At 38.9% G+C, this 25,231-nt stretch overlaps 1 protein-coding gene across 10 annotated transcripts in view; it reads right to left on the bottom strand.

Annotated features, from left to right (window-relative positions):
• Positions 1–25,231, bottom strand: part of fat3 (FAT atypical cadherin 3) — a 572,050-nt gene that overhangs the window by 271,150 nt on the left and 275,669 nt on the right. For all 10 annotated transcript variants that reach the window (XM_062974535.1, XM_062974536.1, XM_062974528.1 and 7 more), the window contains one exon: positions 238–552. In XM_062974535.1, coding sequence (XP_062830605.1) covers positions 238–552 — 315 coding nt within the window. The remainder of the gene's footprint in view (positions 1–237; positions 553–25,231) is intronic.

Genomic DNA, 25,231 nt, shown 5'->3' with positions numbered 1-25,231 from the left:
TCCTCTGAAGGTTGAGCTAAAGCCTGGAGCAGCTTTACCATTTCAACTAAAAGGGCACTAAGACTCAACAAAGTCAACCAAATAATGTCCTAACATTCACTAGTCAGATGAAAAGTATTTAGCAAGAAGATTGCAAAAAATAGTACATATACAAAAAATTAAATAACTGATAATGTACATGGATTACAGATACATTTCACTTTTTAATAAGATATGGAATAAAATATATTGCTTTACCTGTTTTGGTATTGATAATGAAAAAGTTCTGTGGGTTTCCACTTGTAATCCTGTATGTCATCTTTTCATTAGTGGTGGAATCAGGGTCTTGAGCCTGTATTTGAATGACTGATACATCCTTAGGGGAGTTTTCCATGACAGATGGGTAATAAATAGGTTCAGAAGTCAAAGGGGCATTGTCATTCACATCTTCAACCTCAATGTAGACCTCAATGGTCGTGAAAAGTGGAACGACACCACGATCCGTTGCATACACAGTTAGCCAGTAGGATTGGGTTGTCTCTCGATCTAGGATGTCTGCTGTGTATATAACTCCTGCAGGAAGAAATAGGGAAAGAAGAAAGATTTGGGGTTACTAAAAGATTTTAAGCACAACATTGCAAAATAATTTTTAAAAGGTTTTGAAGCCTCTGAATGAAGAAGGGAACCTGAAAATCCAGAGCATCTACTAGTATTTTCAAATCAGCATTGTAAAATGTAAATCCTATCCATCAAAACATTTCTTGAGTAGAACTAAGGAAAATAATATATTGATTAGTTTTTATATCCTAAAGTCAAATGGATTCCTAACTTTGCAAAACTCTTTGGATATATGTTGACACCCCAAATTCGTATTGAGTGAATGTTCCTGGAGTAAAGAAGATAAAACTGACTAAACAACAAAATGTAGTTTTTCTCTCCACATAGATGTGCTTCATCTTAAGGTATTTTATAAACTGTGAATATTCTACCTATTGCTTATTCATTTTGTTAACTGTATATCTTGCTTTTCTCCCGATACAGGTGATTAAACTTCCATTCAATCAAAAGTCACCTTGGAACCACTCCCATCTGATACTGAAATTTAAGCTTCCATCACTGATCAACTTCTCTGATAGTTGCATTGAGAATTAAAAATATGTTATTTTGCCATATGAATCAAACATTCCTAGTTTCACTTAAGGAGGCAAAAGTATCATGGCAATTACTGAGCAGTACAGATAATGTTAATCACCCAATGATCATTTGCGCTGAGCCATGCTTCTGGAACAGGCAAGTCAACCTATGTAATTTCAACATTTTCCTCTTTTTTTTTTTTTTTTGGTCATCATTAAAATTCTAGGATGAAACATTCGGAAAGAGTTTGACTGGGAGCAAATAATAGAGTTATTAGGAGAGAAGCTCCAGGGCTGAATGGATGGGAAGTTGGATTTAGCTGCCAATGCTGGTTAAAGAGTTTAAGTACATCAATTTGTCATTCACTGAAGGAAGATTTGGTTCTTTGGCAGTTCTAATAGAGAATTTTTGATTATGTTATCCAGTGGAGAATTCTCTGAGACTGCCTGAAGTGCTATGCAAGGTTTTACATAAACTAGTATGTGCTTTATCCCACAAGGAGCTATTGGCAGAAATGATATGAACATTAATGGTACTGCGGGCACATTTCCTTGTTAAACATCCAAGGATCCTACCTCAATGTTGAATTCCAAAAATACATTTTCTAAAATTAAGAAGCCTGTTTTAAAACGAATAATATTTACAGCAATGCTGGGGTAATTCTTGCACTAATTCCTGAAGAGTTTTCAGAGCCAATGTTTCTTTATCAGACACCTGATATGTTTAAAAATATATAGAGGAAAAGGGAGCATGGGAAAATGATAGCATCAAAAGTCTCCAGACAGCAAGACACAAATCGTCTTCACAGTATCCAGAAATATTCCTAACCAACATCCACAGCCCAAGGGAAACAAAAGAGAATATAAAATTGTGTTCTTCATTTTGAGAATTCAAAATACAGAGCCAAAGCACAACACACAACATCCGCAAAATTGTAACCACTGTTAAATCCATTGACCTGTACCATGCCACTTAAACAAAGTTTGTGCTTATGCGTTTTCAGATGGCGTTCATTAATCTGGATATATGACTGCTTCCTTCTTTCAAACTCAGCTTCAGCAATGTGGATTATATTTGTCACTTCACTCAAATGCACTTTTAAAAGATAGAAAACACCCACCACCATGTTTAGATGCTGTGATTGGTGCCTCTAATTAAATAGACATTCATCAATTTGTGCCAAATGAACCTGACTTAAGCAATTTCCACTTATAGCCCCTTTTGTACATTATTGTAATGGAAAGCTTGCATTGGCTCTTCCCATGAGGTTATCATAAGGCTTAGCAAATCAAAGCCTTATCAAACGTTATTATAGCTGTGTTCAAAGATGGCACATGGAAATGTTCTGTGTAAAACTATAGCGGTAAATGGAGGAATGGAGCTCTGAAACCTTAAGAAAACTGATAGTCCATAGCGCTATACCATGAATCCATAATGCCTTGACTTGACCATAAGCCAAAGGGGCTTGAGAGTTGTAGTCAAAACACCTGGCATATACAAGGTTGAGCACTACTCGGGTTACAATATAAAAAAGATAGAGGCTGGAAGTAGCTCAGAAGTAACTTCAGGGCTGTGTAAAGAAAGATGTAGTACATAATTTATTTATAAATGAAGTTCATCTAGTGCAGTGGTTCTCTACCTGTGGGTCCCCAAGTGTTTTTGGCCTGCAACTCCCAGAAATCCCAGCCAGTTTACCAGCTGTTAGGAATTCTAAGACTTGAAGGCCAAAACATCTGGGGACCAAGAGGTTGATAACCCCTGATCTAGTGAAAATAACACTGACATACTCAATGCATGTCTTGCTTGGGATTTGTGAACATATCTACCATGGTTCCCCAGATTTAATCTTCAGCAGTGACACGGGATCAGACTGGCTAAAAACCAAAAAGAAGATGCCTAAACATCCTAAATGATGTCCAAATACTCTATAAAGACATCAGATCCTGTCTGATCTTGGAAACGAAGCAGGGTCAGCCCTGGTTAGTACTTGGATTGCAGACTGCCAACAAATACCAGGTGCTTCAGAGGAAGGAACTTGCAAAATAACCTACCCTGTTTCCCCGAAAATAAGACATCCCCAGAAAATAAGACCTAGTAGAGGTTTTGCTGAATTGCTAAATATAAGGCCTCCCCCGAAAGTAAGACCTAGCAAAGTTTGTAGAACATGGAAATAATGATAGTAATAAATACTTGATAGGATTCACAGTTTGTCTGGTTATGCTGGTTTGAGATGACAACTATTGTACAGTATATAATAAATGTTCAATTTTTGTTCAACAATAAATGTAAATTCTTCTTCATGGAAAAATAAGACATCCCCTGAAAATAAGATCTAGCACAACTTTGGGAGCAAAAATTAATATAAGACACTGCCTTATTTTCAGGGAAACAGGGTATGAGTATCCCTTGCTTAAGAAAACTTGATGAAATCTATGAGGCCACACAGTATGTCTACAGATAACTTGAAGGCACATACACACACTCTGATATGGGAAATTGGTATCATATAGGTCCTTAAGGATATGAGAAACAATGTGGCCCGATGAAGACCATGTCAGATCCACACTTTAGTGGGCTGTACATTATCCTTTTCTGTAGCACTGTGTTACCCATCTGGAACATTAACCCAGCATTCTTAATGCTCTTCTTTGTAACATATTGTGCACTTTGCAAAGAACGGAAGAGATGTGTTATGAATTTTGATGGAAATGCCTTCGAAATCAGGACAGCATCTTGTGCTAAGCAACAGCTCTGATAAAATACACTCTGTGGATATAAATAAATGAAAATAGAAACATGAATGCAAGATAGGCAGGAAGCAGAATTATGAAAGCAGCAACCAGACAGTGGTTCATGAAAAAGAAAAGTAGCAGAGGGAGGATTATTTTGGTCTTGGAACAAACAAAAAACTCCCCTATCTGATATTCATTACTGCTGACAAGAATAATATAAAGAGAGTGTTGACAGATAAAAAAATATTTTCATTAGAAGAAGGACTGAAATGCCTCATTCAACTGAGAAGAGAAGAAAAACATGGATGTAGTGAAGAGGATGTTCTGTTGACTGTTTACCTAAATATCATTATTAGGTGTCATCATGGAACCCACACTGTTTAGTTCTAACAGTTTAACTGCCATGGCTGCATTCCATAAAATGCTGCGATTTGATGAGATACTTATTTTTTGTATTAAAAAGTTTCTGTGCTAAAGGAGACATTGCTATACAAATTTGTGGGCAAGGGATGCTTGAACGGCAACACTTTAAACATTAAAAATAAAACTTGCTTGTTCAAGAAACTCAGGCAAAGTCTCTCCTCTTCCTTCCTCTAATCAAGTCTAAAACAGATAATCTATGAGAAGCATCCTTCCCTGGTTGCAAAGCATCACCATGCCTTTGGCCGGTATAATCTTTGAAGTGGCAAGTATGCTAAAAACAACAAGGTCCATTTATCTCTGATTAAAATCCTATGCATAATTTCATGCAAATTCAAAACACCCCTAAGGCTGTTGGTAGTGCGCCAATGCCGCTTTTACAGATGGAAAGGGGTGGATAACAATAGTCTGCCGTCTGTCTCTTTTGAGCTTTTGCTTCACATTGGTTTAACCAGGATCGAGGGTGCTACAAATATGTTGTTCCCACTCACATCTTTATGAAAACACACACACATAGACACACACACACGAGCAGAGATCTAACAGCTCGTCAGGAAAGCAAAGAAACACTAGATCAGATCAATGGGTGATAAATCATTACCCAATAGTGTAAGCATGGGTCAGCTCTACTTGAGATGAGGAATTGTATTCAGATAGCCAGAACGCCTGAAATGTGAGACAAATAACAGCAAGGGTCAAAGAGCAAACCTTGAGGCAGCATTGATTTAAAAAGCCAGAAGTCAGGACCAGCTGAAGAATGCAGAAACACTCCAACGCTCAAGGACATTTTTTGGTCAGGAGGACAATGAAAATGTTAATCATGTAGATGGCATATTGTTTGGAGATGGTATGCAGAAAAGGTCTGCAAGCCATGACCAGGATTGTACATTACACATGCACAGCATCAGTCCACTCCCAAGAGTTATGCTGTGTATTTCCAAATTGAGAACTAAATTTCATCGCTATTTTCTTATTGCCTTTGTTATTCCCATAGCACACTCTACCTCCATATTGTAGGGTAAATAATATCAGCCCCACACGATTCTCCCAGATGGGAGATGAAGCTAGGATGAGCCCTGAAACTGAACAAGAAGGCAAACAGAAAGCAAACAATAACTTTGGCCAAAGAAACTACTGCTTTCAGTCCAACATGCTAACAGTACTGGTTGAGATAGAGTTTAGAGCAGTATGAGCAATATCTAATATATATGTAGTAAATTTTATCTAAGGTCTATGTGACTTGCATAATAAGGAGCTAGAGATAGTTGTTTATGAGGCATTACATCAGAACTGGTGGCCCTGGGCACATGATACTGCAGTTACAGCATTTCTAGCAAAGTACAATGGCAGAGTTCAGCAAAATAATACAGCCATGGGTGAGATGTCAACTACTGTCAAAACATAGTTCATCGGGTTAATTACAACAGACCAGCTGGATGTATAATTTGCCAACCATCTCATTTCAGAATTTCATGTAGATTGCATGCCTAATAGTGTGACTTCTCCTGGCTTTTTTCCCTGCATGCTTTTTGAAACCAACTTTTGCTTACGGAAGAAATGTCAGTGTTTCAAAAATTTGCCCTTTGGGGTTGTTGTATGTCTTTCAGTCTGTGTGGCCATGTTCCAGAAGTATTCTCTCCTGACGTTTCGCCCACATCTATGGCAGGCATCCTCAGAGGCTGTGTAGCATGGATTTGCCCTTTTTCAGTTGGCCTAATACAGGCATTATATTTGTATGGAATCTAGTCAACACAGATATCCCTTGCATTTGCATTGTCTGTAGGCTGATGGTGGTACATAAACCCAGACATTCCTGGTTCAGACTCTGACAGCTTCTGATAGTGACACATTTCATAATTGTGGTGATTCAAATGATCACCTCAAATGTATGTGCCACCAAGAGCACCCACTGCTATGCAGAGAATGCATGAGAATGCACTTGCTGTTTTGCCTTTAAAAAAAAAAACAAGTCACTTTATTGGTCATAAGATATAACACAAAAGAATAGAAGTTGTTTTTATACATTATGGACAATTTTAAGGGAAAAACAAGAAACGTGCACTGCTGAAGATGGCAAGAGTCTCACTGAACCTTTGTTTGTGGGGAGAGCTTCTAATTCTCACTGTCACTTTCTCCAAGAGTATGCTTGTCAAAGAGGTACTCAGTCATACTTCATTGACTTTCAATGAAGTCACTTAAATTAGGGTCATTTTTTTCATCTGCCAGCTTGTGAAGTTCTAGAAGTTATTGGTTCACATTTTTGGGGTTTTGACTTTTGTAGATTTGATTATTCACAGATTTAATTTAAAACATTACATCTAGGAATCTCTAAGTTCTCCAGTATGACTCAGTGTGGTCACCTTCCTTCAATCATGCTTGAGGACATAGAGATTTCTAGAGAGAACACCTTCAGAGGATGGAGCCTCTATGGCCAGCTTCTAGTAGAATTTGACCACGGAGTTATTCTGGATGACCTAGAAATATTTAGAGAGATATTCTCACAAGTTAAAAAATAGCAATTTTCTTATTCACAGTTTTTACTTTTATTGTTGTCCTTTGCTCCTAACCCCAACAAACGTGTAGGGCTGACTGTACTCCTCCCATCACACTTTCTATGACCCTATTGGCTTATTAAGTATTTTTTCTATGACACTATTGGCTTATTAAGTATTTTTTCTATGACACTATTGGCTTATTAAGTATTTTCTCTGTGTCTAGGAGAGGTCAGATGTCTGCCACAAAAAGGAAATTGATATAAATGATTAATTATGCACTGTTTGCAAAAAAAAAAAGCATCATGGATATGTTAATATTTTCACTGAGCATCTAAAAGAAAAAGTGAGCCTTTAATCAGACAAGTTCCTATCCAACGTAGCCAATTTTACATGTGTTGGGAGACAATTCAGAGCAGCATTCCACTACTGAGGTTTTGAATGATGCACAATTGAGCCAACTGCATCTGTGATATAAAGCAATGATCCTCATCTGCATTATAATGCTTAGACGGCTGGTCTGAATGGGGATCTTCATGCGCGACAAAGCCAAAAGGAGCATGCAATGGTCACAACAATGGTACAGAAAGGCATTTGGGGCTAAAATTATTCCAAACACAAAGTGCTAATGTTCAGGAAGGCAGAAAAATCCACGATAATAAAACCAAAAGCTTTCACACATCCCTAACCAGAATAGTTATGTTATAAATATGAAAGTAGTTCTCAAGTATTCACTAATAAATTTGTACATCAGCAATCCAAAATAACTAAGCTTTTCTCCCTATCTCATAACACTAAAACTAATCATCCATTGCAGTTTAATGGTGGGAGAAATGAATGGAAGTACTTCGGTTCACAGATCAGCTGTGGAACGTACGGCCACAAGATGCAGTTATGATTTCCAACTCATATGGCTTAAAATGAGAATTGGATAAATTCATGGAGGATGGAGCCATAAATGCCTCCCAGTGGAACGGTCTCATATCACCCACACTATCAGAAACAGAATACCTCTGTATATCAGTTGCATGGTAGAAGGTGAACTTGCACTTAAGTCCTACTAGTAGGCTTCCCATTGGACACTGTACATACAAAAGATGGAGCTGGGAGGGTCTTTTGACTGGCCCGATATGTTTTTTTAACATTTTAATATTATGTTATTGGTCCGGGGATTTACACCTGTGGGAGGACAAGGAGGTGCATTATACCCCTAGATCTTGGGGGGTATAATGACTTATCTATCTATCTGTCTGTCTATCTGTCTAGTGGTCAAGGACTTTGGAGGATGTGGAAAATTCTTAAAAATGTATCCTCTGTAGGAATTTGTTAGGCCCTTCAACCACAGAGTCATCCAGAGGGCCTAAAAATCCTAGAGAGGTTATATTTTGTCAGATATAGGTAAGTGACACCACAGTTTAACCTAAAACAATGTAGCATAGACAACGAGAACTGGAAGCTCTGGCCCTCAAGCATTCTAACTAGAGGTTAGTTGTTACTAACAGTGCTGGGTGGAATTCGAAGAATTCAAATGGAGGGAGAAACATGTCAAGAGAAAGGTGTGTCAAGCCAACTCTTGCCGGGACTGCCTTCCATCTGGAAATCAATGCCCTCACTACGAAAGAGCACGTGGATCAAGAATAGGTCTCTACAGTCATCTATGGACCCACCACCAAGACCCTACACTTGGAAGACAATCATACTCGACCACAAGTGATAGCCTATGATGATGACTGGTCCTATGGGTGCATGAGGTTATACTCTACTAAGAAACAAATCCCAGTCACAGAATGACCTTAGGCTTGAAACTGCAAACAAAAAGACTTTCAGGAAAAAGTGGTAAAAGACAAGAAAAGAGAACTTTGAAAGCTTGTGGTGTCTCTGTGTATGTGACAGAAGGAGAGGGAGAGGGAGGATGGAAGAAGATATCTCACTTTCAGAAGGGACAAACTCATACAGCAGTTTACTTTCTTCTATATTTTGAAATGGCAATTCTGTCAACTCAGATGCTCAATTTTTCAAAGGCAGAAAACTATCCTAGGGTCCACGACATGATAGATTCTTATAATCGAATTTCCATCCTTCTTATCTCTTAAGATTTCTTGGATTGTCCTCCAATTTCCATTTCCAGTCCTTCTATTAAATGACCATAACCCTGTGACCTCCATTTACCAGACTGCATTTATCTTCCATTCCTAATTGAGATGTAATATGTCCTCTTGCCAGAAACTGAGCGCAGGAGGCAACCTGCTTGTAAAAACAGACTCGTTCTTTGAGAGCTCACTTCAGCTTGGAGAAATTACAGAGCAATAATCTTGGATCAGTTTAGCATCTCTTCCCCTATCACCTCTTGCGTTCCACCACTAATGAATTTGTTTTTCAAACATTTGGATGTAGAAGTAATTGTTTTTTGCTGCAGTTATAAGTGGATAAGAGACTTGCAAGCTAACAGTATCAATTCTGATTTACATGGAAACTTGAAAACAGCATTCTACAACAGTCAAGTGTCCTATTTAAATATATGCAGATGATGCACATGAGAAAGGGAGCATTCCAGCCTAAATCTTTCTATCCTTGGTTTTATCACCTCCCACGATCCAAAGGAGGATCTCCACATGAATTACATTGTCCCAAGATTCCTTGCACTGCAGAGACTGATGCACTTAAAATTGTACACACCTGGGTTTCTAACATTAGCTGTGTTTGCATTTCCTTGTTATCTCTGGATGATCTTTATCTTTGAATGCCAAAACTTTATTCCAAAATGCTTAACTGAAACTATTCAGATATACACGTGGCTGTATATATAGAATTTCTGTTCAGAGCCTAAATTGCCACACCACCATACAGTCCATTCATGTAACTTTGTCCAAGATCTGCATGTAGTAAAAGGGGTTGCAGTCATTTATGCAGAATAAAGTTCATCTTTAAAGGTCCAAAAGGATATTTGTGGTTTTTGCTGCCACAGAATATCTTTAGCATCCCTACAATAGAAATATTTGCATAAGCAGGATATTAGTTTAATTTAGTTAAGACATGTGGGATTTATTTTTATCATTAATTATGCTAGGTCTCTCTTATAAACTGTACTTATAGGAACTGGCCATTTCAAATTATTTCTCTGCAGTTTAACACTGCAATTAACCTTTCTCATCCTACTTAGTTCCACAAATTTACACAGAGCAGTATCTACAGTAAATTGCAAACTGCTACTATCACAATTTGATTGGTAGACTTCTTTCGTTGCACTTCTTTGGTGTAGATGTGCTGGTTTACAGGTAGTGTTAGTAGGAGGGAAACTACCATGGGAAAAGCAAATATAAAGGAAACAACACACTGGAGAAATAACACACTGGGCTTGTCTAAACCCAATGGATTTTATCTTTCTTTACCATGACAGCGTAACTCTGGAAAAACTACAATTACCAGTGTATTCTTCGATTCTGAATTGACTTTCTTTTCTTTTCTGCTGCATACTTTTGTTCACTAAATATTCTGGAAACCAAGTTCAATTCCTCACTCAGACATTGAAATGTACTGTCTGTCCAGCCTCCAAGCAAGGAGCCTTCACCATATTTGAGGCAGACAGTTCCACTGTTGAACAGCTTTCATAGTAAGGAAGTTCTTCGTAATGTTCAGGTGGAATCTCCTTTCCTGTTGTTTGAACCCACTGCTCCAAGTCCTAGTCTCCAGGGCATCAGAAAACAAGCCTGCTCCCTCTTCCTTAAGATAGCCTTTCAGATATTTTCACATGGTGGTCATGTTTCCTCTCAATTTTCCTTTTTGTAGGTTAAACATCCTCAGCTCTTTAAGCATCTCCTCACAGAGCATAGTCTCCAGACCTTTGAATATTTTAGTTGCCTTCCTCTGAACACATTGTCCAGCTTGTCAATATTCCTCTTAAATTGTGTTGCCCAGAATTGGACACAGTAATAATATAATAATTAAAAATTTGTTTACTTCTATTCTGCCCTATCTCCCCAAAGAGATCCAGGGCGGATTCCAACAAACAACGACATACATTCAATGCCTTCATAAAACAGATAAATATTGGCATAAAATCCCAACAAGACCCCACATATAAAAACAGCATTAAAAACCTAACATCAAATTAAACCTAATATCAGTGAATTGAACATAACATCAACAAATTAAACCAAAATAGTCAGAACGAATCAGACAAGAATTATATAGTGACATAAAATCTAAATAAACTTTCACAGTAATTTACAAAAGCCAACTGAAGTTCAACACAGTTGTGTGGGTTGATTATGTAGCCTATGGATGGCAAACAGAGCCCAGATACAGCATAGTTCTCAATCAGGATCTGGAAGCGGTCTCTCATTAATTGATCCTCCTCCTCTCCACTATTCCAGATAAGGTCTGACCAAAGCATCATCTTACAAGACAGTAATTCAATTTTACTAGCAAACCGGAGGTTAAACCACTCCCTTATAACAGAAACAGATACAACATAAAATCAAATAATGAAATGTATGGGGACACAACATATCTCATTAAAATCTTTCGCTTGCATGTTTTTAATATATGTGCTTTACTGCTTATTCCACATAGACTTAGAGGTTTCTTGTTATGTTTGAGTGACACACCTACACTCTATAGCTGACATACAAATGTTTTGCAACACATAGTTTGAAAAGCTCTGCCCTAGAAGCACAGGTTTCTGTGTGATCTTGGAGACTTAAGTACTTTTGGGCTTTCCATCACTTGCTTTCATTATTTGATCCATTTTTAAAAATTTCACTTTTTTGCTTTCCCCCCCTTCCTTCCATTGTGGTGAGGTTACATAAAGCTGTATATTTATTTTCCTGAAAATGTTATCTGCACATGCACAAAAGAAGAATTTTTGCTCGAATGAAATTTTTGAAGATGGAAAAAAACCCGTTGCGCTTGTTTCCCCCCTCAATGGATTGTCACCTTGACGTGGTGAGGGGGGCTTGCATGTTCCAATGAACCTGCGGGCATAACCACGAGAGTCACACACTCCCAGGAGTGGCCACAGGGGAGGATCCAGAACAAGAACAATCCGAAGACCCAAAGACCTCAACGGCGGAGCAGGCGGAGGATAACATGGTACATGTTACAATGGCTGTGAAGGCGGAAGAAGGCTGCAACAGACTGAGAAGCCACTCTCGTTGTGTTAATTACACCACTGCTGGGACCTCAATCTGTGAAGACTGTGTGTTGAACGGCCGTGCACCAACCTCCACACATTAAAAAAAATCACGCACAGGCGTCTTCCAAGAAATGGAGGACCATCATCCTCAAACTACCAGGGATCGCCTAAGTAAGGGACAAGAAACACATACAAGTTCATTTTTCAATGTATGATGTTGGCACATTGCCTGGATACTGAGAGCATCTATTTCCTTAGGCCCACAACATCAGCTGCCTTAGGCCCACCTACTTTTGCCTTAGGCCCACAACTCATCACTAACACTTGTCTGTGACAAGTCTGGCTTCCAGTCAAAGCAGAATTAGCAGCTGCTGGATAAGAGGTAATGAAATGGCAGAAAGCAATGGATGCACTTAGAGTGGTGTTATGTATTCAGAGTTCTATGCTATGAAGTGCCTGGAGAAGAAGAAAACGAAATAGATGCACAGAGGTAAACTCCAGTACAGAAACCAACTAAAGATATGAGGATGAATCACTTAAGCTACCCAGCTTTCCCTGCTTTATCTAATCAGTCTAAGTGTACACAACAGATGCAAAGCAGATATTCTTTATTTTTATTCAGACACTGAAAGCTATTCATGTGTGCATATATAAATAAATGAATAAATATCCTTGTAAATAAAATTGAATGAGGAATATACTAGACTAGAAGATCTGACAATGTGAGATTTCAATAAGTGCAGAGACTTCTATTTAGATGGATGAGAATGTAAAAGAAAAAGTGGTGCATACTCTTGCAATCCAAAGTGGTACTGTATTGTTCTAGTTCTCAGTCAACATTCCTTGTCCAATGAGTACACTCTGTCCTAATTAAGCTGTTTTTGTGTCCAATTATTTATTGAGTCTCCCTTATCCAAAATGCTTGGGACCTGAAGGGCTTTAAAAATATTTTAAATACCCTTATTTGCATATACACAGTGAATAAGGGAAAGGGGGCTAGTCACACGTCTAGCAGCCACTGAGCCCTTGCTCCACCAAAAACCCACAAATGAAAATATCCTGGTTTTGGATTAATATATCAAAATTTATTGCTGAATGAATCTAGCCATATATTTTGAGTTCTTAAAATCGCAAATTCATTCCATCCCAAATTGGAAGAATTTTGAATTTGCATAAAGTTTCACCAAACCATGAGCTAAAATAAAGTCACTGCACATCTTCAAATAGTAATTCCAGTCAACCCCTTGAAGAACAGTATGTTGGGGAATATATCGCCTGCCAGTATCTGCCTACTGCCTCAGACAGGAGACTTTATTAACCCTAACTTGAGATGCCAAGGAATGAAGTGGGATAACTTATGCATGCAAATCATGTACTCTACAAATAAGTAACAGCCCTTCCCTTGCTATTGGCAGCCATGGCCTTCTCAAGAATACTGGCATTCCCAGCATGAGTGTCCTTTTAACATGCACGCTCCCCACAAGCATCTGGTGCCAGGCAATTAAGTGCCTGTTCTATTAGGTGGCACTGAGCTTCCTGAATCAACCTAAACATCTGCTAATTCTTTCAACAGGCAGCCAAAACAAGCCAAAGGAGACAAAACAAACACAGGCAAAGACGCAAGCCCACCCTTCCTCATAGCTTGACAAACTTTTGGCACAAGAGAACACAACAGAAGATCAGCTCAAAGATCTCACACATCATTAACCAGAGAGCTTAACCGAGTTGCTGCGTAAACATAACCCAAGGACTCCTCCTCAGTCCAGCATGCAAAACAGGCTGAGAAGATTTATTGAGACCAGATAAGCAAGTGCCTCAGTGTTATGTGATAAAATGATAGAAGAGGCCAAGGGGTAAATTTGTCTCCTATTTATATCAAGGAGGCAAAGAAACAGCATTAATACCAGAAGTGTTGAAAAATAGTAAAAAATCTGTGTGTGAGATAGTCAGTCTGTCTATCTATCTATCTATCTATCTATCTATCTATCTATCTATCTATCTATCGAAAAGGGTAACTTCCTTCTTTAACTGTCCCAGTTACACAACAGATGCTTTATTTTTAATTCTGCCACAAATAACTCTATTGTTGTCTTACTTTTACAAATCTTAATAGGATAATTAGGCATTTACAAGATTCCTAGCTGAGCTGCCATACTTAATGCACTATGCTAGCTCCTTTTCAAAACAAGAGCGCATACTATCCAATTTTCTCTTCACTTTCCAGTTTCATTGCTCACATACCAACAGAACATGATTAAATTGGTAAACCAAAAGAGAAAGTCCTGTAAGCAGTATGCTGGCTTTAGACATAACAACAAGTGCAAACACAGAGCTTTCTGAACTGTGCGACACTGACTCTCCAACCTACCAAGATATCCACATTTTTGGATAGCACATCCAAACCACATGATGGGGAAGCCTCAGGTCCATGACTTGGCTGTGGCTCCCAGAATAAAGGAATCACTCACTGCATTCTCACATGCAAGAACAAGGAACTATTTTCTCCAAGTCAGAGAGACATTTTCTGCTGATCTTGAGGCTTTCATACGTAAATCATACATCCACGAAAGTAAAAGTACAATCCGTCCCACACACTGAGGTGGGGGCGGCTAAGCCAACCCACCAGAACCTGACTGGCGAGCATCACGCAGAGGACCTTTTCATCGGCCACCCAAAGACGGTGGAACGACCTGACGGGAGAGCTCAGGCAGCTTGATCAGCTGTCAGGATTTGAAAACCATCTAAAGACCTATCTCTTTCAGCAGGCCTACCCAGCAGTTTTAAGCATGGATTTTAAACTCATACCCGCCCCTTGTTGCCTGGGGAAAGATAGCCATACAGTGTTCCCTCACTATTTCACGGTTCACTTTTCGTGGATTTGCTGTTTTGCGGTTTTTCAATAAACTCTAAAAGACTATTATAAATCATAAAAAATACAATTTACAACCTAAGGAAGGGAGGAAGGAGAAGGCAAAGGGAGAGAAAAGGAGCCCAAGTGGCAATGGGAGAAGAAGGAGCCAATTTATCAACACACTATTGGTTCATAAAGACTTAAAATAGTGTATAACTACTAAGATAATGTATAAGTATTAAAATAAATATAGTGTCCCTACTTTGCGGATTTTCACTTATTGTGGGTGGTCCTGGAACCTAACCCCAGCGATAAGTGAGGGAACACTGTATTTAGCTTAGGGTTGTTACCACCAGGAAATTTTGGAAGCAAGACATGTTTATAGTTGGTCCCAGCAAGATCCTAACTTGGACAAGCTATTTCAAGCCAATAACTAATGAACTAACTAATCTGGGAGCTCATCCGGCTATGCTTGCCTACCTCTGGTCAGTGACAGTCTGTGGAATTTCCAGTGCCTTCAGTGAGGTGCCAGGCTTCAATAGGAGGGACCTGCTCTCTCTACCTCCGGCCTGACCACCTTGGGCATTGGGCACCCCAGAGGCCCCTCTACCAGAGAAAGTGAGCAAAGGAAACTTTCATGTGTTTTTTGTCTCCTGAATCATCCACAACCAGCAACTTCAAGAACAAATAGTTACCATCAAACTTTAAGAATGGATTTTGTTGTGGAGAAATCAAGATAGTGCCTAGGTGGAGGTAGGCCCAAGATCAATTAATACATTGTTATTATTTCTTGAAAGCAGTAGCTTGAATATTGATTCTGTGGAGTTCCTTGCTCAAAGAGGAAGGCAATCCAGCATCCCCCAAGCCGATAGAAAGTCAGGACACGTTATCGCTAAAGACATTTAAAGCACCTCAGGTGCAACAGCACAACAGGTATCTGAGTATCTGTCCCTGATTTAACAGAGAACAGAGCTTCCATGTTCTTCCTCCAAATATTTCGTTCTCTTTATTTTCACCGATCATTTTATTCCTAACCACACACCTATGTTGGCCTTCCTTTCCCTGTGCCACATCAATTAGCATATTGCTTCAAAGTCTCTGCCTCAGCAAAAAGAATTTGTACACGGACAATCTGAATATAGAAAAGGCAGAGGTTGAACATAAGATGTATGGACAATGTGAGAGATCAGAAGACGGAAAAGCTATAGCATGCAAATCAGTGTGAACATGAGTTTGAATTCATTAGGGCTGTATAAAATTACTCCTCCCAAAAGGACCATTCTGTTCACAAGCAAATTTATTTATTTATGTATTTATTTATTTATTTACAGCATTTATATTCCGTCCTTCTCACCCCGAAGGGGACTCAAGGCGGATCACATTACACATATAGGCAAACATTCAATGCCTTTTAACATAGAACAAAGACAAACAAACATAGGCTCCCAGTGGGCCTTGAACTCATGACCTCCTGGTCAGAGTGATTCATTGCAGTTAATTGCAGCTGGCTTGCTCTCCCGCCTGCGCCACAGCCCGGGAATCTCCTATTCCTCAATTTTCAGAGAGAAGGATGAAGTAAGGGATATAGCCCCACTTATTGCAAAGTGGCACTTTCCAACACTGCAGGGTAGAAACCATTGATTTCACTCTGAACTGGATTCAGCCACATTTGATCCACATTAATGCTGTGCCGTGGTGGCGCAGCGGGTAAAACCACTAAGCTGCAGAACTTGCTGATTGAAAGACTGGTGGTTCAAATCCATGGGACAGGGTGAGCACCCGTTGTTAGCCCCAGCTTCTGCCAACCTAGCAGTTCAAAAACATATAAATATGAGTAGATCAATAAGTACCACTTCAGTGGAAAGGTAACAGCGCTCCATGCTGTCATGCCAGTCACATGACCTATGAGGCATCTACAGACAATGCTGGCTCTTTGGCTTAGAAATGAAGATGAGCACCATCCTCAGAGTCGGACTTGACTAGACTTAATGTCAAGGGGAAACCTTTACCTTTACCTCTAATGTTTGAAGTCAAAACAGAGTAAGGGAATCACTGTTATTGAAAGGTGAAAATTTGAGCAAAGACTTTTTATAGGTAAGGAGGATTCATACAGTTAACAGTCTAAAGTACTTCTGTTCCTCCGAACAAGCTCAAAATAAATGGAACTGCTCTATATTCAGTTCCATTCTCCACATACCACCCAGGAGGCGGCTCAGAGAACAACCTCAGGATATATTAATAACATCCTTTATTACAATTATATTTCAAGGTTTTATGCAACATAATCATGTGTTTTCCCACAATCATCAGGAAGAATGGCTCTTGAACAGACCCAGAATACGGATCTCAGCAGAATTAAAAGAAAATTACACTTTCTGACCTCAACAGGAAAAGCAACACTGTTGGGAAATCCAACACAATGTTGTATGTCGCAGATTAATTAAAGGTAGATTTTTCCTTATATAGCAGGCTCACAGGTATAAGCATCAGCTTCAGATGGATGGGTCTTGTGGAAGCTTATGGAAATGAGCGGGAACTCAAAAGGGCAAATGAATTTTAAAAAGAGGAGGAGGAGAAGGAAAGGGAGGAGGATGGGTAAGAAAAACAATCTGTGAAATTATGACCCAGAACAGACCACCTAGAAAATGTACTTCAATTTAGACCTGGAATATCCCTGTTACATACATTAAAAACCACTTAATAGTGGTTGTCTTTATAAAAGGGAGATTTTCAAATGAATGTCGCTAGAACTCATTTCCCTCTTTGTGCTAATTTCTATCTGCAGTTTTCTATATTTGAATTGAATAATCAATCAATTGTGATTTCTGTTTTTCCCATCTGAAGTTTTGTGTTGTCCAAGTTTTGCATCAATTTACAAGGTTTTATTTTTTTTAAAAAAAAGAATACAGAAACATTTATGTGCAACACATTTTCCCAATAGTTCATTCTTTGTATATCTTCCAGTTTTCTATATTTTTAGAAATATACACATCTTTGTGTGCGCTTTTTTTAAAAAAAATAGACACATATATTAAAAAATGAAAAACTATCCAAGGAAAGCAAAGTCAGTAGATTCTTAATATCAGCTGAGGTTTGGTTCAAAGATCCTCCATGGACACCAAAATCTGTGGGTCTTAAGTCTCATTACAGTAGAGTCTCACTTATCCAACATAAACGGGCCAGCAGAATGTTGGATAAGCGAATATGTTGGATAATAAGGAGGCATTAAGGAAAAGCCTATTAAACATCAAATTAGGTTATGATTTTACAAATTAAGCACCAAAACATCATGTTAGACAACAAATTTGGCAGAAAAAGTAGTTCAATATGCAGTAATGCTATGTAGTAATTACTGTATTTATGAATTTAGCACCAAAATATCACGATATCTTGAAAACATTGACTACAAAAATGAGTTGGATAATCCAGAACGTTGGATAAGCGAGTGTTGGATAAGTGAGACTCTACTGTATGTGCCATGGTGTAGGAAAATAGCATGTCTTTTATTTTTAAAGTGGCAAAATTAATATTTGCTTTTTGGAATTTTTAAAAATATTCTAAAGCCATGGTTGAATCCATGGATGGAGGACTTGTGGATATGGAGGTCCGACTATACTGGAAGACAACTGTATTTCAGTTGAAATATTGGACTGGGATGTTTATATTTGATATGTTTTCACCGCCACAGAGACAAGATAATATCATGTCCCACCCCTAAGCAAAGGAAGTCATCATAAGCAACCAGTAGATCTGTCAATATTGGGAACAATGAATCAGTTTGTGATTTTACCACCTGCTCTAATCTTAACAAGGTATTTCTTGGTGCTGGACTGTGTTCCTCCAGAGGTTTGACACTAATATAGAAGAACCCACCATCTTGATGTGTTCGGTTGATGAGACATTACTTACAATATTCCAAGAAGCAAATGTAACATGCAAATGTTGGGAGCAGTGCTTGTTCGTTATTAATTAATTTATATTACTGTCAATCACTCTTTATTGTTCAGCTGATGCCGCTGTACAGTTTATAAGAATTGTATAAAGTGTTCATGCCAGGCTGCTGAGTGCTGCATCTAAATGCTATATTTAATCCACAAGTGGCTCCAACCATTCGCTTTTTAGCTTGCAAATTTCCCAGCAATTGCAAAGGGAGAAACCCTAAAATCAAATGTGGATTCACAACCCTTGTGATACCAGGTTCCTCTACACCAGTGGTTCTCAACCTGGGGTCCCCAGATGTTTTTAGCCCACAACTCCGAGAAATCCCAGCCAGTTTACCAGCTGTTAGGAACTGTGGGAGCTGAAGTCCAAAACACCTGGAGGCCCAAAGGTTGGGAACCACTGCTCTGCAAGCAATCCCGACAACATGTACCAAAGCCTAGAGATACCTACCACAGCTTCTATATCTAGAGCTCTGCTATTTTTCCATCTCACACTGGATCCCTTGACATCATTATACCATTGAAGGTATAAGAAAGGTGAACTTACTGATTTATGAAGAGACAAGCAGCCTTTCATACTACAAAATTATATTACTATGACTCCACCATAATTGCCATGGCCGTATCCAGTAGAATCCTGTTGGTAAGGTTCAAGATCAACTTATCTAGGAATTCTGAACATTCCTCCTTAGACTATAAGTCCTAGAGTTCCAGAGGATGCTGCCACATCAGTTAAAATCCAATCACAGTGCTATAATTGTACAGTGTGGAATGGCCACTATACAATTATAGCACTATAATCAGATGGGAGCAATTTATCATTCCTTTTTCATACCACATACACAGATTCTCATTGTGTTGGATCCTAATTTAAATAAGTCATCATGAACATTTTGAGCCTTAGCATTCTCAGTTACTTCACCTGCTAATGCTGGCAAAGAACCAAAAATCCGTATTATCTCTGCATACGATTTCTGAATTAGATTTTCTAAAACAAGAGACTCCATTCCCTCGTTGGCAGAACCAGGCACTGTAAAGCCTTTTATTTTTATTTTTAACATACTTATTAGGGTGATCCTATGCAGAAGTCTACAGGCCCAGTATTTCCCCCCACTTCTCCTCAATTGGGGAGAGCTAAATTAACACAGTTCTCCTCTGGGCCAAGGGCCACTCAGGTTGCATCTGGCAATTTACAGTAACAGTTGGTGCATTCTGCACAACATCACACCTGACTCCTGATGTCTCTGTTGTACAGCATATGGTTGTCTTTAATTACTCCACTCATTCATTCTGAGATCAGCTTTCACAAAAGGCTGAGGCTCCATCCGGAGGGGAGATGAGGGGAGACGGAGAACGCTTTGACTAGTGATCGGAAATAATGCAGACACGCCTTGCCAACAGTGGTGGGCTTGCCACGGTCCAAGGAGGAAAAGGGATGAATCGGGCAGCTCAGGAGAATCGTCAAATAATTGGGGATTTTGTAGCCTGGAGGCTATAATGAAACTAATGGGAGGAAGAAGGAAAATGAGATCACTCTAGCAGTGGGAGAATTCAGACAGATAGCCATTTCTTTTGTAATTGAAGCCAGAAATTGGTAAAGTGAGGGAGTATATGATGGAAGTTCTCACTCGCTGCAAAACAAAAAAGTATGAAGCTGAAATCTGAGGCACACTTAAGTCCCAAAGAGATTAATTGGGCTTACTTCCAAGTAAAAATTAATAAAATTGTGCTACAAGGTATATGTAACTAAATTTACACACATTCATTTTTTGCCCATGCCTCCATCTTTCTCTTACTCCTGTTCTTCATCTCCTCATGTCAAAGGAGAACAGGTATCTCTATTATTCTGGAAGATGCCCCTTAATGACCCTACAGAAATATTAATACAGTGGTTATCAATGATGACAAAGTCATCAACAGTAGCTGAAAACACTTGAAGAAATTTCACTGAGTTAATATAGTTAGAATATAATCTATTTTACATTTATGAACTATTCCTCTTAAAAGTGATTAAATCCTCAATCATTTCAAAATTCACACAGCCCTACTAAAAACAACTTATATTAATGGGATGATAGTAGGATGAATTGTCTAGGTAGTCCTCTGAACTTGTACTGGGGCATTATTAGATTTCACAGGTAGAATTGGGGAAAAAATATAATGCCAAATGCATGCAGAAATTCTAACCAAGCTTCCCTAGAGAAACCCACTCACTACATTAATCAATACAAAATAGGAAAGCATAACTATCACTTGATTATTTCCTATTCTTTTTGTAGGAATTAATAATTTATACGAGGTCAACACTATGGAAGATTAGGAAATACTTTGTTTTGCCAATGCTGCTCATTTCATCTATATTTATTATTTTGTTCTTGCTGTTCATAAATTGGAAGTAAAAAAAGAGGTTTGTTACAGTTTTGGTGTTCCTTACATTTCAGGACCTCATAGCTCAATTTGTAACAAAATACAAACATTTAAAAATGTAATTTGGACAAAAATGGAAGTATTGCATGAATAAACTATTTCAGTATTCCAAATAAAACTGTATACTTAAATAACTAGACATAATACACTTTTGTTTATAAAATAACAAATTCACTTTCAAATTGTGAAGGGTGCTAATGCAGTTATTTAACATGTCAATGCCCATTAACATAGAACTATATTATTTACTTTATGTAAATGTGCATTAATTGCTATCTGAATTAGTATCTTCTCATACATTAGTTAAAGCAAAAGATGACTTACACACCAAGACTCACAATCTTAACTTGTTTTTCATAGCATAAGGACAAAAGGGAGGGGCACTCAAAAGTACAGATTGAGCCTTTCTTATCCAAATACTTAGGGCAATAGATTTTTGGGGTTTTTTATCCCTCACCCCCAGATTTTGGAAACACTGTATTTGTATATACATAGTGAATGAGAGATGGGGGAAAGGGGGCTAGTCACACATCCAGGATCAGGTGAGTTTTTCCTCTTGGGATCTTGATACACCGTGTTTCCATTGGCTATGCAGAAAGGGAATATGGAAGCATCTGAAATATCTAATTTTTACAGAGGGTTTATATAAATGGAGTCCTCTTTTTTTCTTTCATATGTCAGGGTTTCTTTCCCCAGAATGGAAGTGGGTGGCAAAATGTTTCAAGTTTTGGAGTATTCTGGATTTCTGGATTGGAGAGACTCAACTTGTATCCATTTTTTTAAATCTCTGATTAAAAACACAAATAGCAAATATTGGTTCCAGGCATGCAGCTGACTAAATTTATTACTTCTCCTTTCACAAATAAATTGTACCTGTGAGATCCAGACCCACATAACATAAAGGTGTCTGAGCTTTTAAACAAGGGACAGGTCTGCTTAAGGTAACTGCTGACAACCATCTACATATTGGGAGCAACCATTCAAATCTGCACTGCAAAAATTATATGTCAGCTTTCCTAGCTGTTGTTTCCTACATCTGTTTATCTCTTCTCTTGAATATTTCTGTTGACATATTTGCCAGGTACTCAAAGATTTCTTATTAGCAAGTGCCCCCCTACCACCCACAGACATTGGGTGCCTTCTCTGGGCTGGTTGATATACACTCATCAATAAATAACACTTCATATCTCATCCTTGCAGGACAACACCTTTTAACTTGAAGCTGAATATGTAAGCTCAGTGATCCATAGAGTCCAGTGCAGAAAATAGAAAGATGTTATAAATGTTCTGTCTCTAGTGACAAACTTGTAATGGCTTTACATATGTCAGTAAGTACATGAAACTTGGGTATGCCCCACATGCAAACTAATGGAAACTAGCTGCAGGAAACAGTTGGATCCATTCAGAAGGCAGTACTCTGGACAAGACAGATAAGTAAACTGATATCGTTTGTCTTTTCTTATGTTCCTACATCCAGTAATCAGTGAGAATGCCCAAGTGTCCTGGATTTCTGACAGAGACATTTACAGATTGGGGAGATTGTGGGTTAAAATACTATCAAAAAACCTAATAATTTGCTCTGAATGGTTTCAATCCAAATTCATTTTTTGCTGATGCTGACATTTCATTCCCTGGGGTGGAGATGGACAAAGAGACAAAATATTGTTCCATAGCCAGACCATGAGAAAACATGACTCACTGGAAAAGCTGACAATGCTTAGCAAAGTAGAAGGGAGTAGGAAAGGGAGAAAACTGCTTTGCAGGTGAATGGACACAATCAAGAAAGCCACAGAGCAGAATTTTAAGGAGTTTTATCCACATCAAAGAATTATAGAAGCTTAATATAGCATTAACTACCATGGCTCAGGGCTATGGAATTCTAGGATTTATTTTTGTGAGATATTTATCCTTCTCTGACAGACAGCAATCTAGTGACACAACAAACTACAAATTTCTGGATTCCATAGGATGGAGCCATGACACTTAAGACAGTATCAAACCACTCTACTTTTGCAGCACGAATGGTTTCACAAGGTCTCTAGATCCTCAAGGGCAACTCCTAGAGCAATGATATTAATCAAGGGTGCTTCCAGACAGTGCCAAAATGAATGTTTTAAATTTGGGGCAAAAAATCCCGAGACCTGAGATCAGATCCACACTCAGACCTGTCAATCCTAGGAAATGGTCCCCCGCCATCCTCACATATTTCTTTGGAACAAATCAAGATGGAAGATAAACAGGGGGAACATCCGGTGGAAGTTGTTTTTTTTTTTTTTTTTTAAACAGACACTCCATTATGCACTGGACTTCATATGTGCACATGCAAATATCTTAATGGAAACATAAGCAGATTTCTTATCTTTCTTTTCACCCAATTGTTAATTCAAGCTCTGCTTTATATTATAAAGTTTAAAAGAAAGTGTTTCAGAGAGTTCTAACTGCTTTCCTCTTGTGCTTCCATTGAGCCACCTGTGTGTCCATGTCTCCATTTTTGAACACCCCGATCAGCTGATCAGCTGTTTTAAAAATCACATGTACTGGCACAGTCCACATAGGGGAAGGGATATACAATCATGTGAAGGTGTACATTTTTCAGGTGGAATCAGGTTTTAAGTTGTCAGGACCCAGGCTACAGAGCACCAATAACCATACGCAGAGACCAGAATCTATCTAATATCTTTATTAAAGAATTATATAAAGTCAATAAAAGCAAGTGTAGAATATAGTCCAGAAGTAGACCTTTCAGGAAAGGTCAAATATAGTCCAGGAAAACAATGTCCAATATGTGATATTAGAGTCCAAAGTTGTAATCCAATAACCGAAACACACACTTTGCCAAGCAAAGTGTGGGGAAATGACAGGGTCCTTTAGTCCAATGTAGCTTGGCAAACAATGCTGGAAGCAAACTAGATTCTTGGCAAACAAGGCTTGAAACATGGCAGCAAGAGGCAAGAAACAAGAACAAGGTCCGCGGAAACAAGGAAAGCTTGATGCTAGAACAAGATCCGAGAAACAAGGCTTGGAACTTGGTCCTGGAGGCAAGGGACAGGAGTAGCGTAGTCCACACACGATCTCACTCCACAAGGTGACGAATTGACTCCGCAAGGATTTCTTTGCGGGCAAACACCTATATAGGATCTTGTTTTCCCGCCAAGGAACACTTTCCCTGGGGAACAAGAAACGAAACCCATACTGTGTCCAGATGCATGACTCCTTAAAGTTTCCCAAGGGAAACAGACTTAATCAGCTAATTGTCTGGCAGCTATCCTGGCGCTCCTGCGAGTCGCTTCCCGAGCGCCTCTATCTCGATTATAATAATCCCGGCGAGAAAATGGGGGAGATTTCTGCTCAAGGCTTGTTTGGCTGACTTCTGGTGGGCAAACATCTTGCAGGTGCAAGGGCTCCAATTCTGGCTGAAACGGTGGGAAACCCAAGTTTTCCTCTTCATCTGCCACAATAGTACTGGGAACGGGACTACATGGCCCATGAGTCATCACATACGTGCACCTTTTTAACACGTGTTTTTCAGCTGTTAACCTAATTCTGCCCACACTTTGGCTAAACATCGCTTAATCACCCTTCCCTTTAATCTGGTTACTTCCAGGTTTTCAGCCATGCATAGAAGGGCCCCAAAACTCTGTGACCAATCAAATCCACCCAAGTTAAACCCATGAATATGAAGCACTGGTTGTATAATTCTTATAACAGCCCAGAACAAGAAAATACAAAAGGAAACAAGAATTTCATAATGTTAACAGCTAACAAATTTCCGCTTGTGAATGAATTGCTCTATCAGTTTCTCTACCCTCAGACTCATGTCCGCAGGGCAAGCACTTTTGAGCCCATCCTAGGTCTAGCTGTTAGAGGTTTCCAGCAGAAATACTCATCATGAGAAGTCCTTTACTCCAAAAAAGGCCTTTGCAACATCCAAGAATTTCTCCAAGGCATTGTGTCTTGAGGTGGCAATATTCTTGGGGACTAGGAGGTAACTCTGCCATGTACCTCCTATCTGGAAATTGTGGCTTTTCAACCATCTATCTTGAGGGCATTGACTTCTCTTGAATCCCGGGGGATTGCTAGCAGGAGGGTGGTCCTAATTTAAAAATTATTTTCACATTGGG

Source organism: Anolis carolinensis, chromosome 3 (genome assembly GCF_035594765.1).
Source record: "Anolis carolinensis isolate JA03-04 chromosome 3, rAnoCar3.1.pri, whole genome shotgun sequence".
In the NCBI taxonomy this organism is placed as follows: Eukaryota; Metazoa; Chordata; class Lepidosauria; order Squamata; family Dactyloidae; genus Anolis; species Anolis carolinensis.
This window is presented reverse-complemented; position numbering and strand designations above follow the sequence as displayed.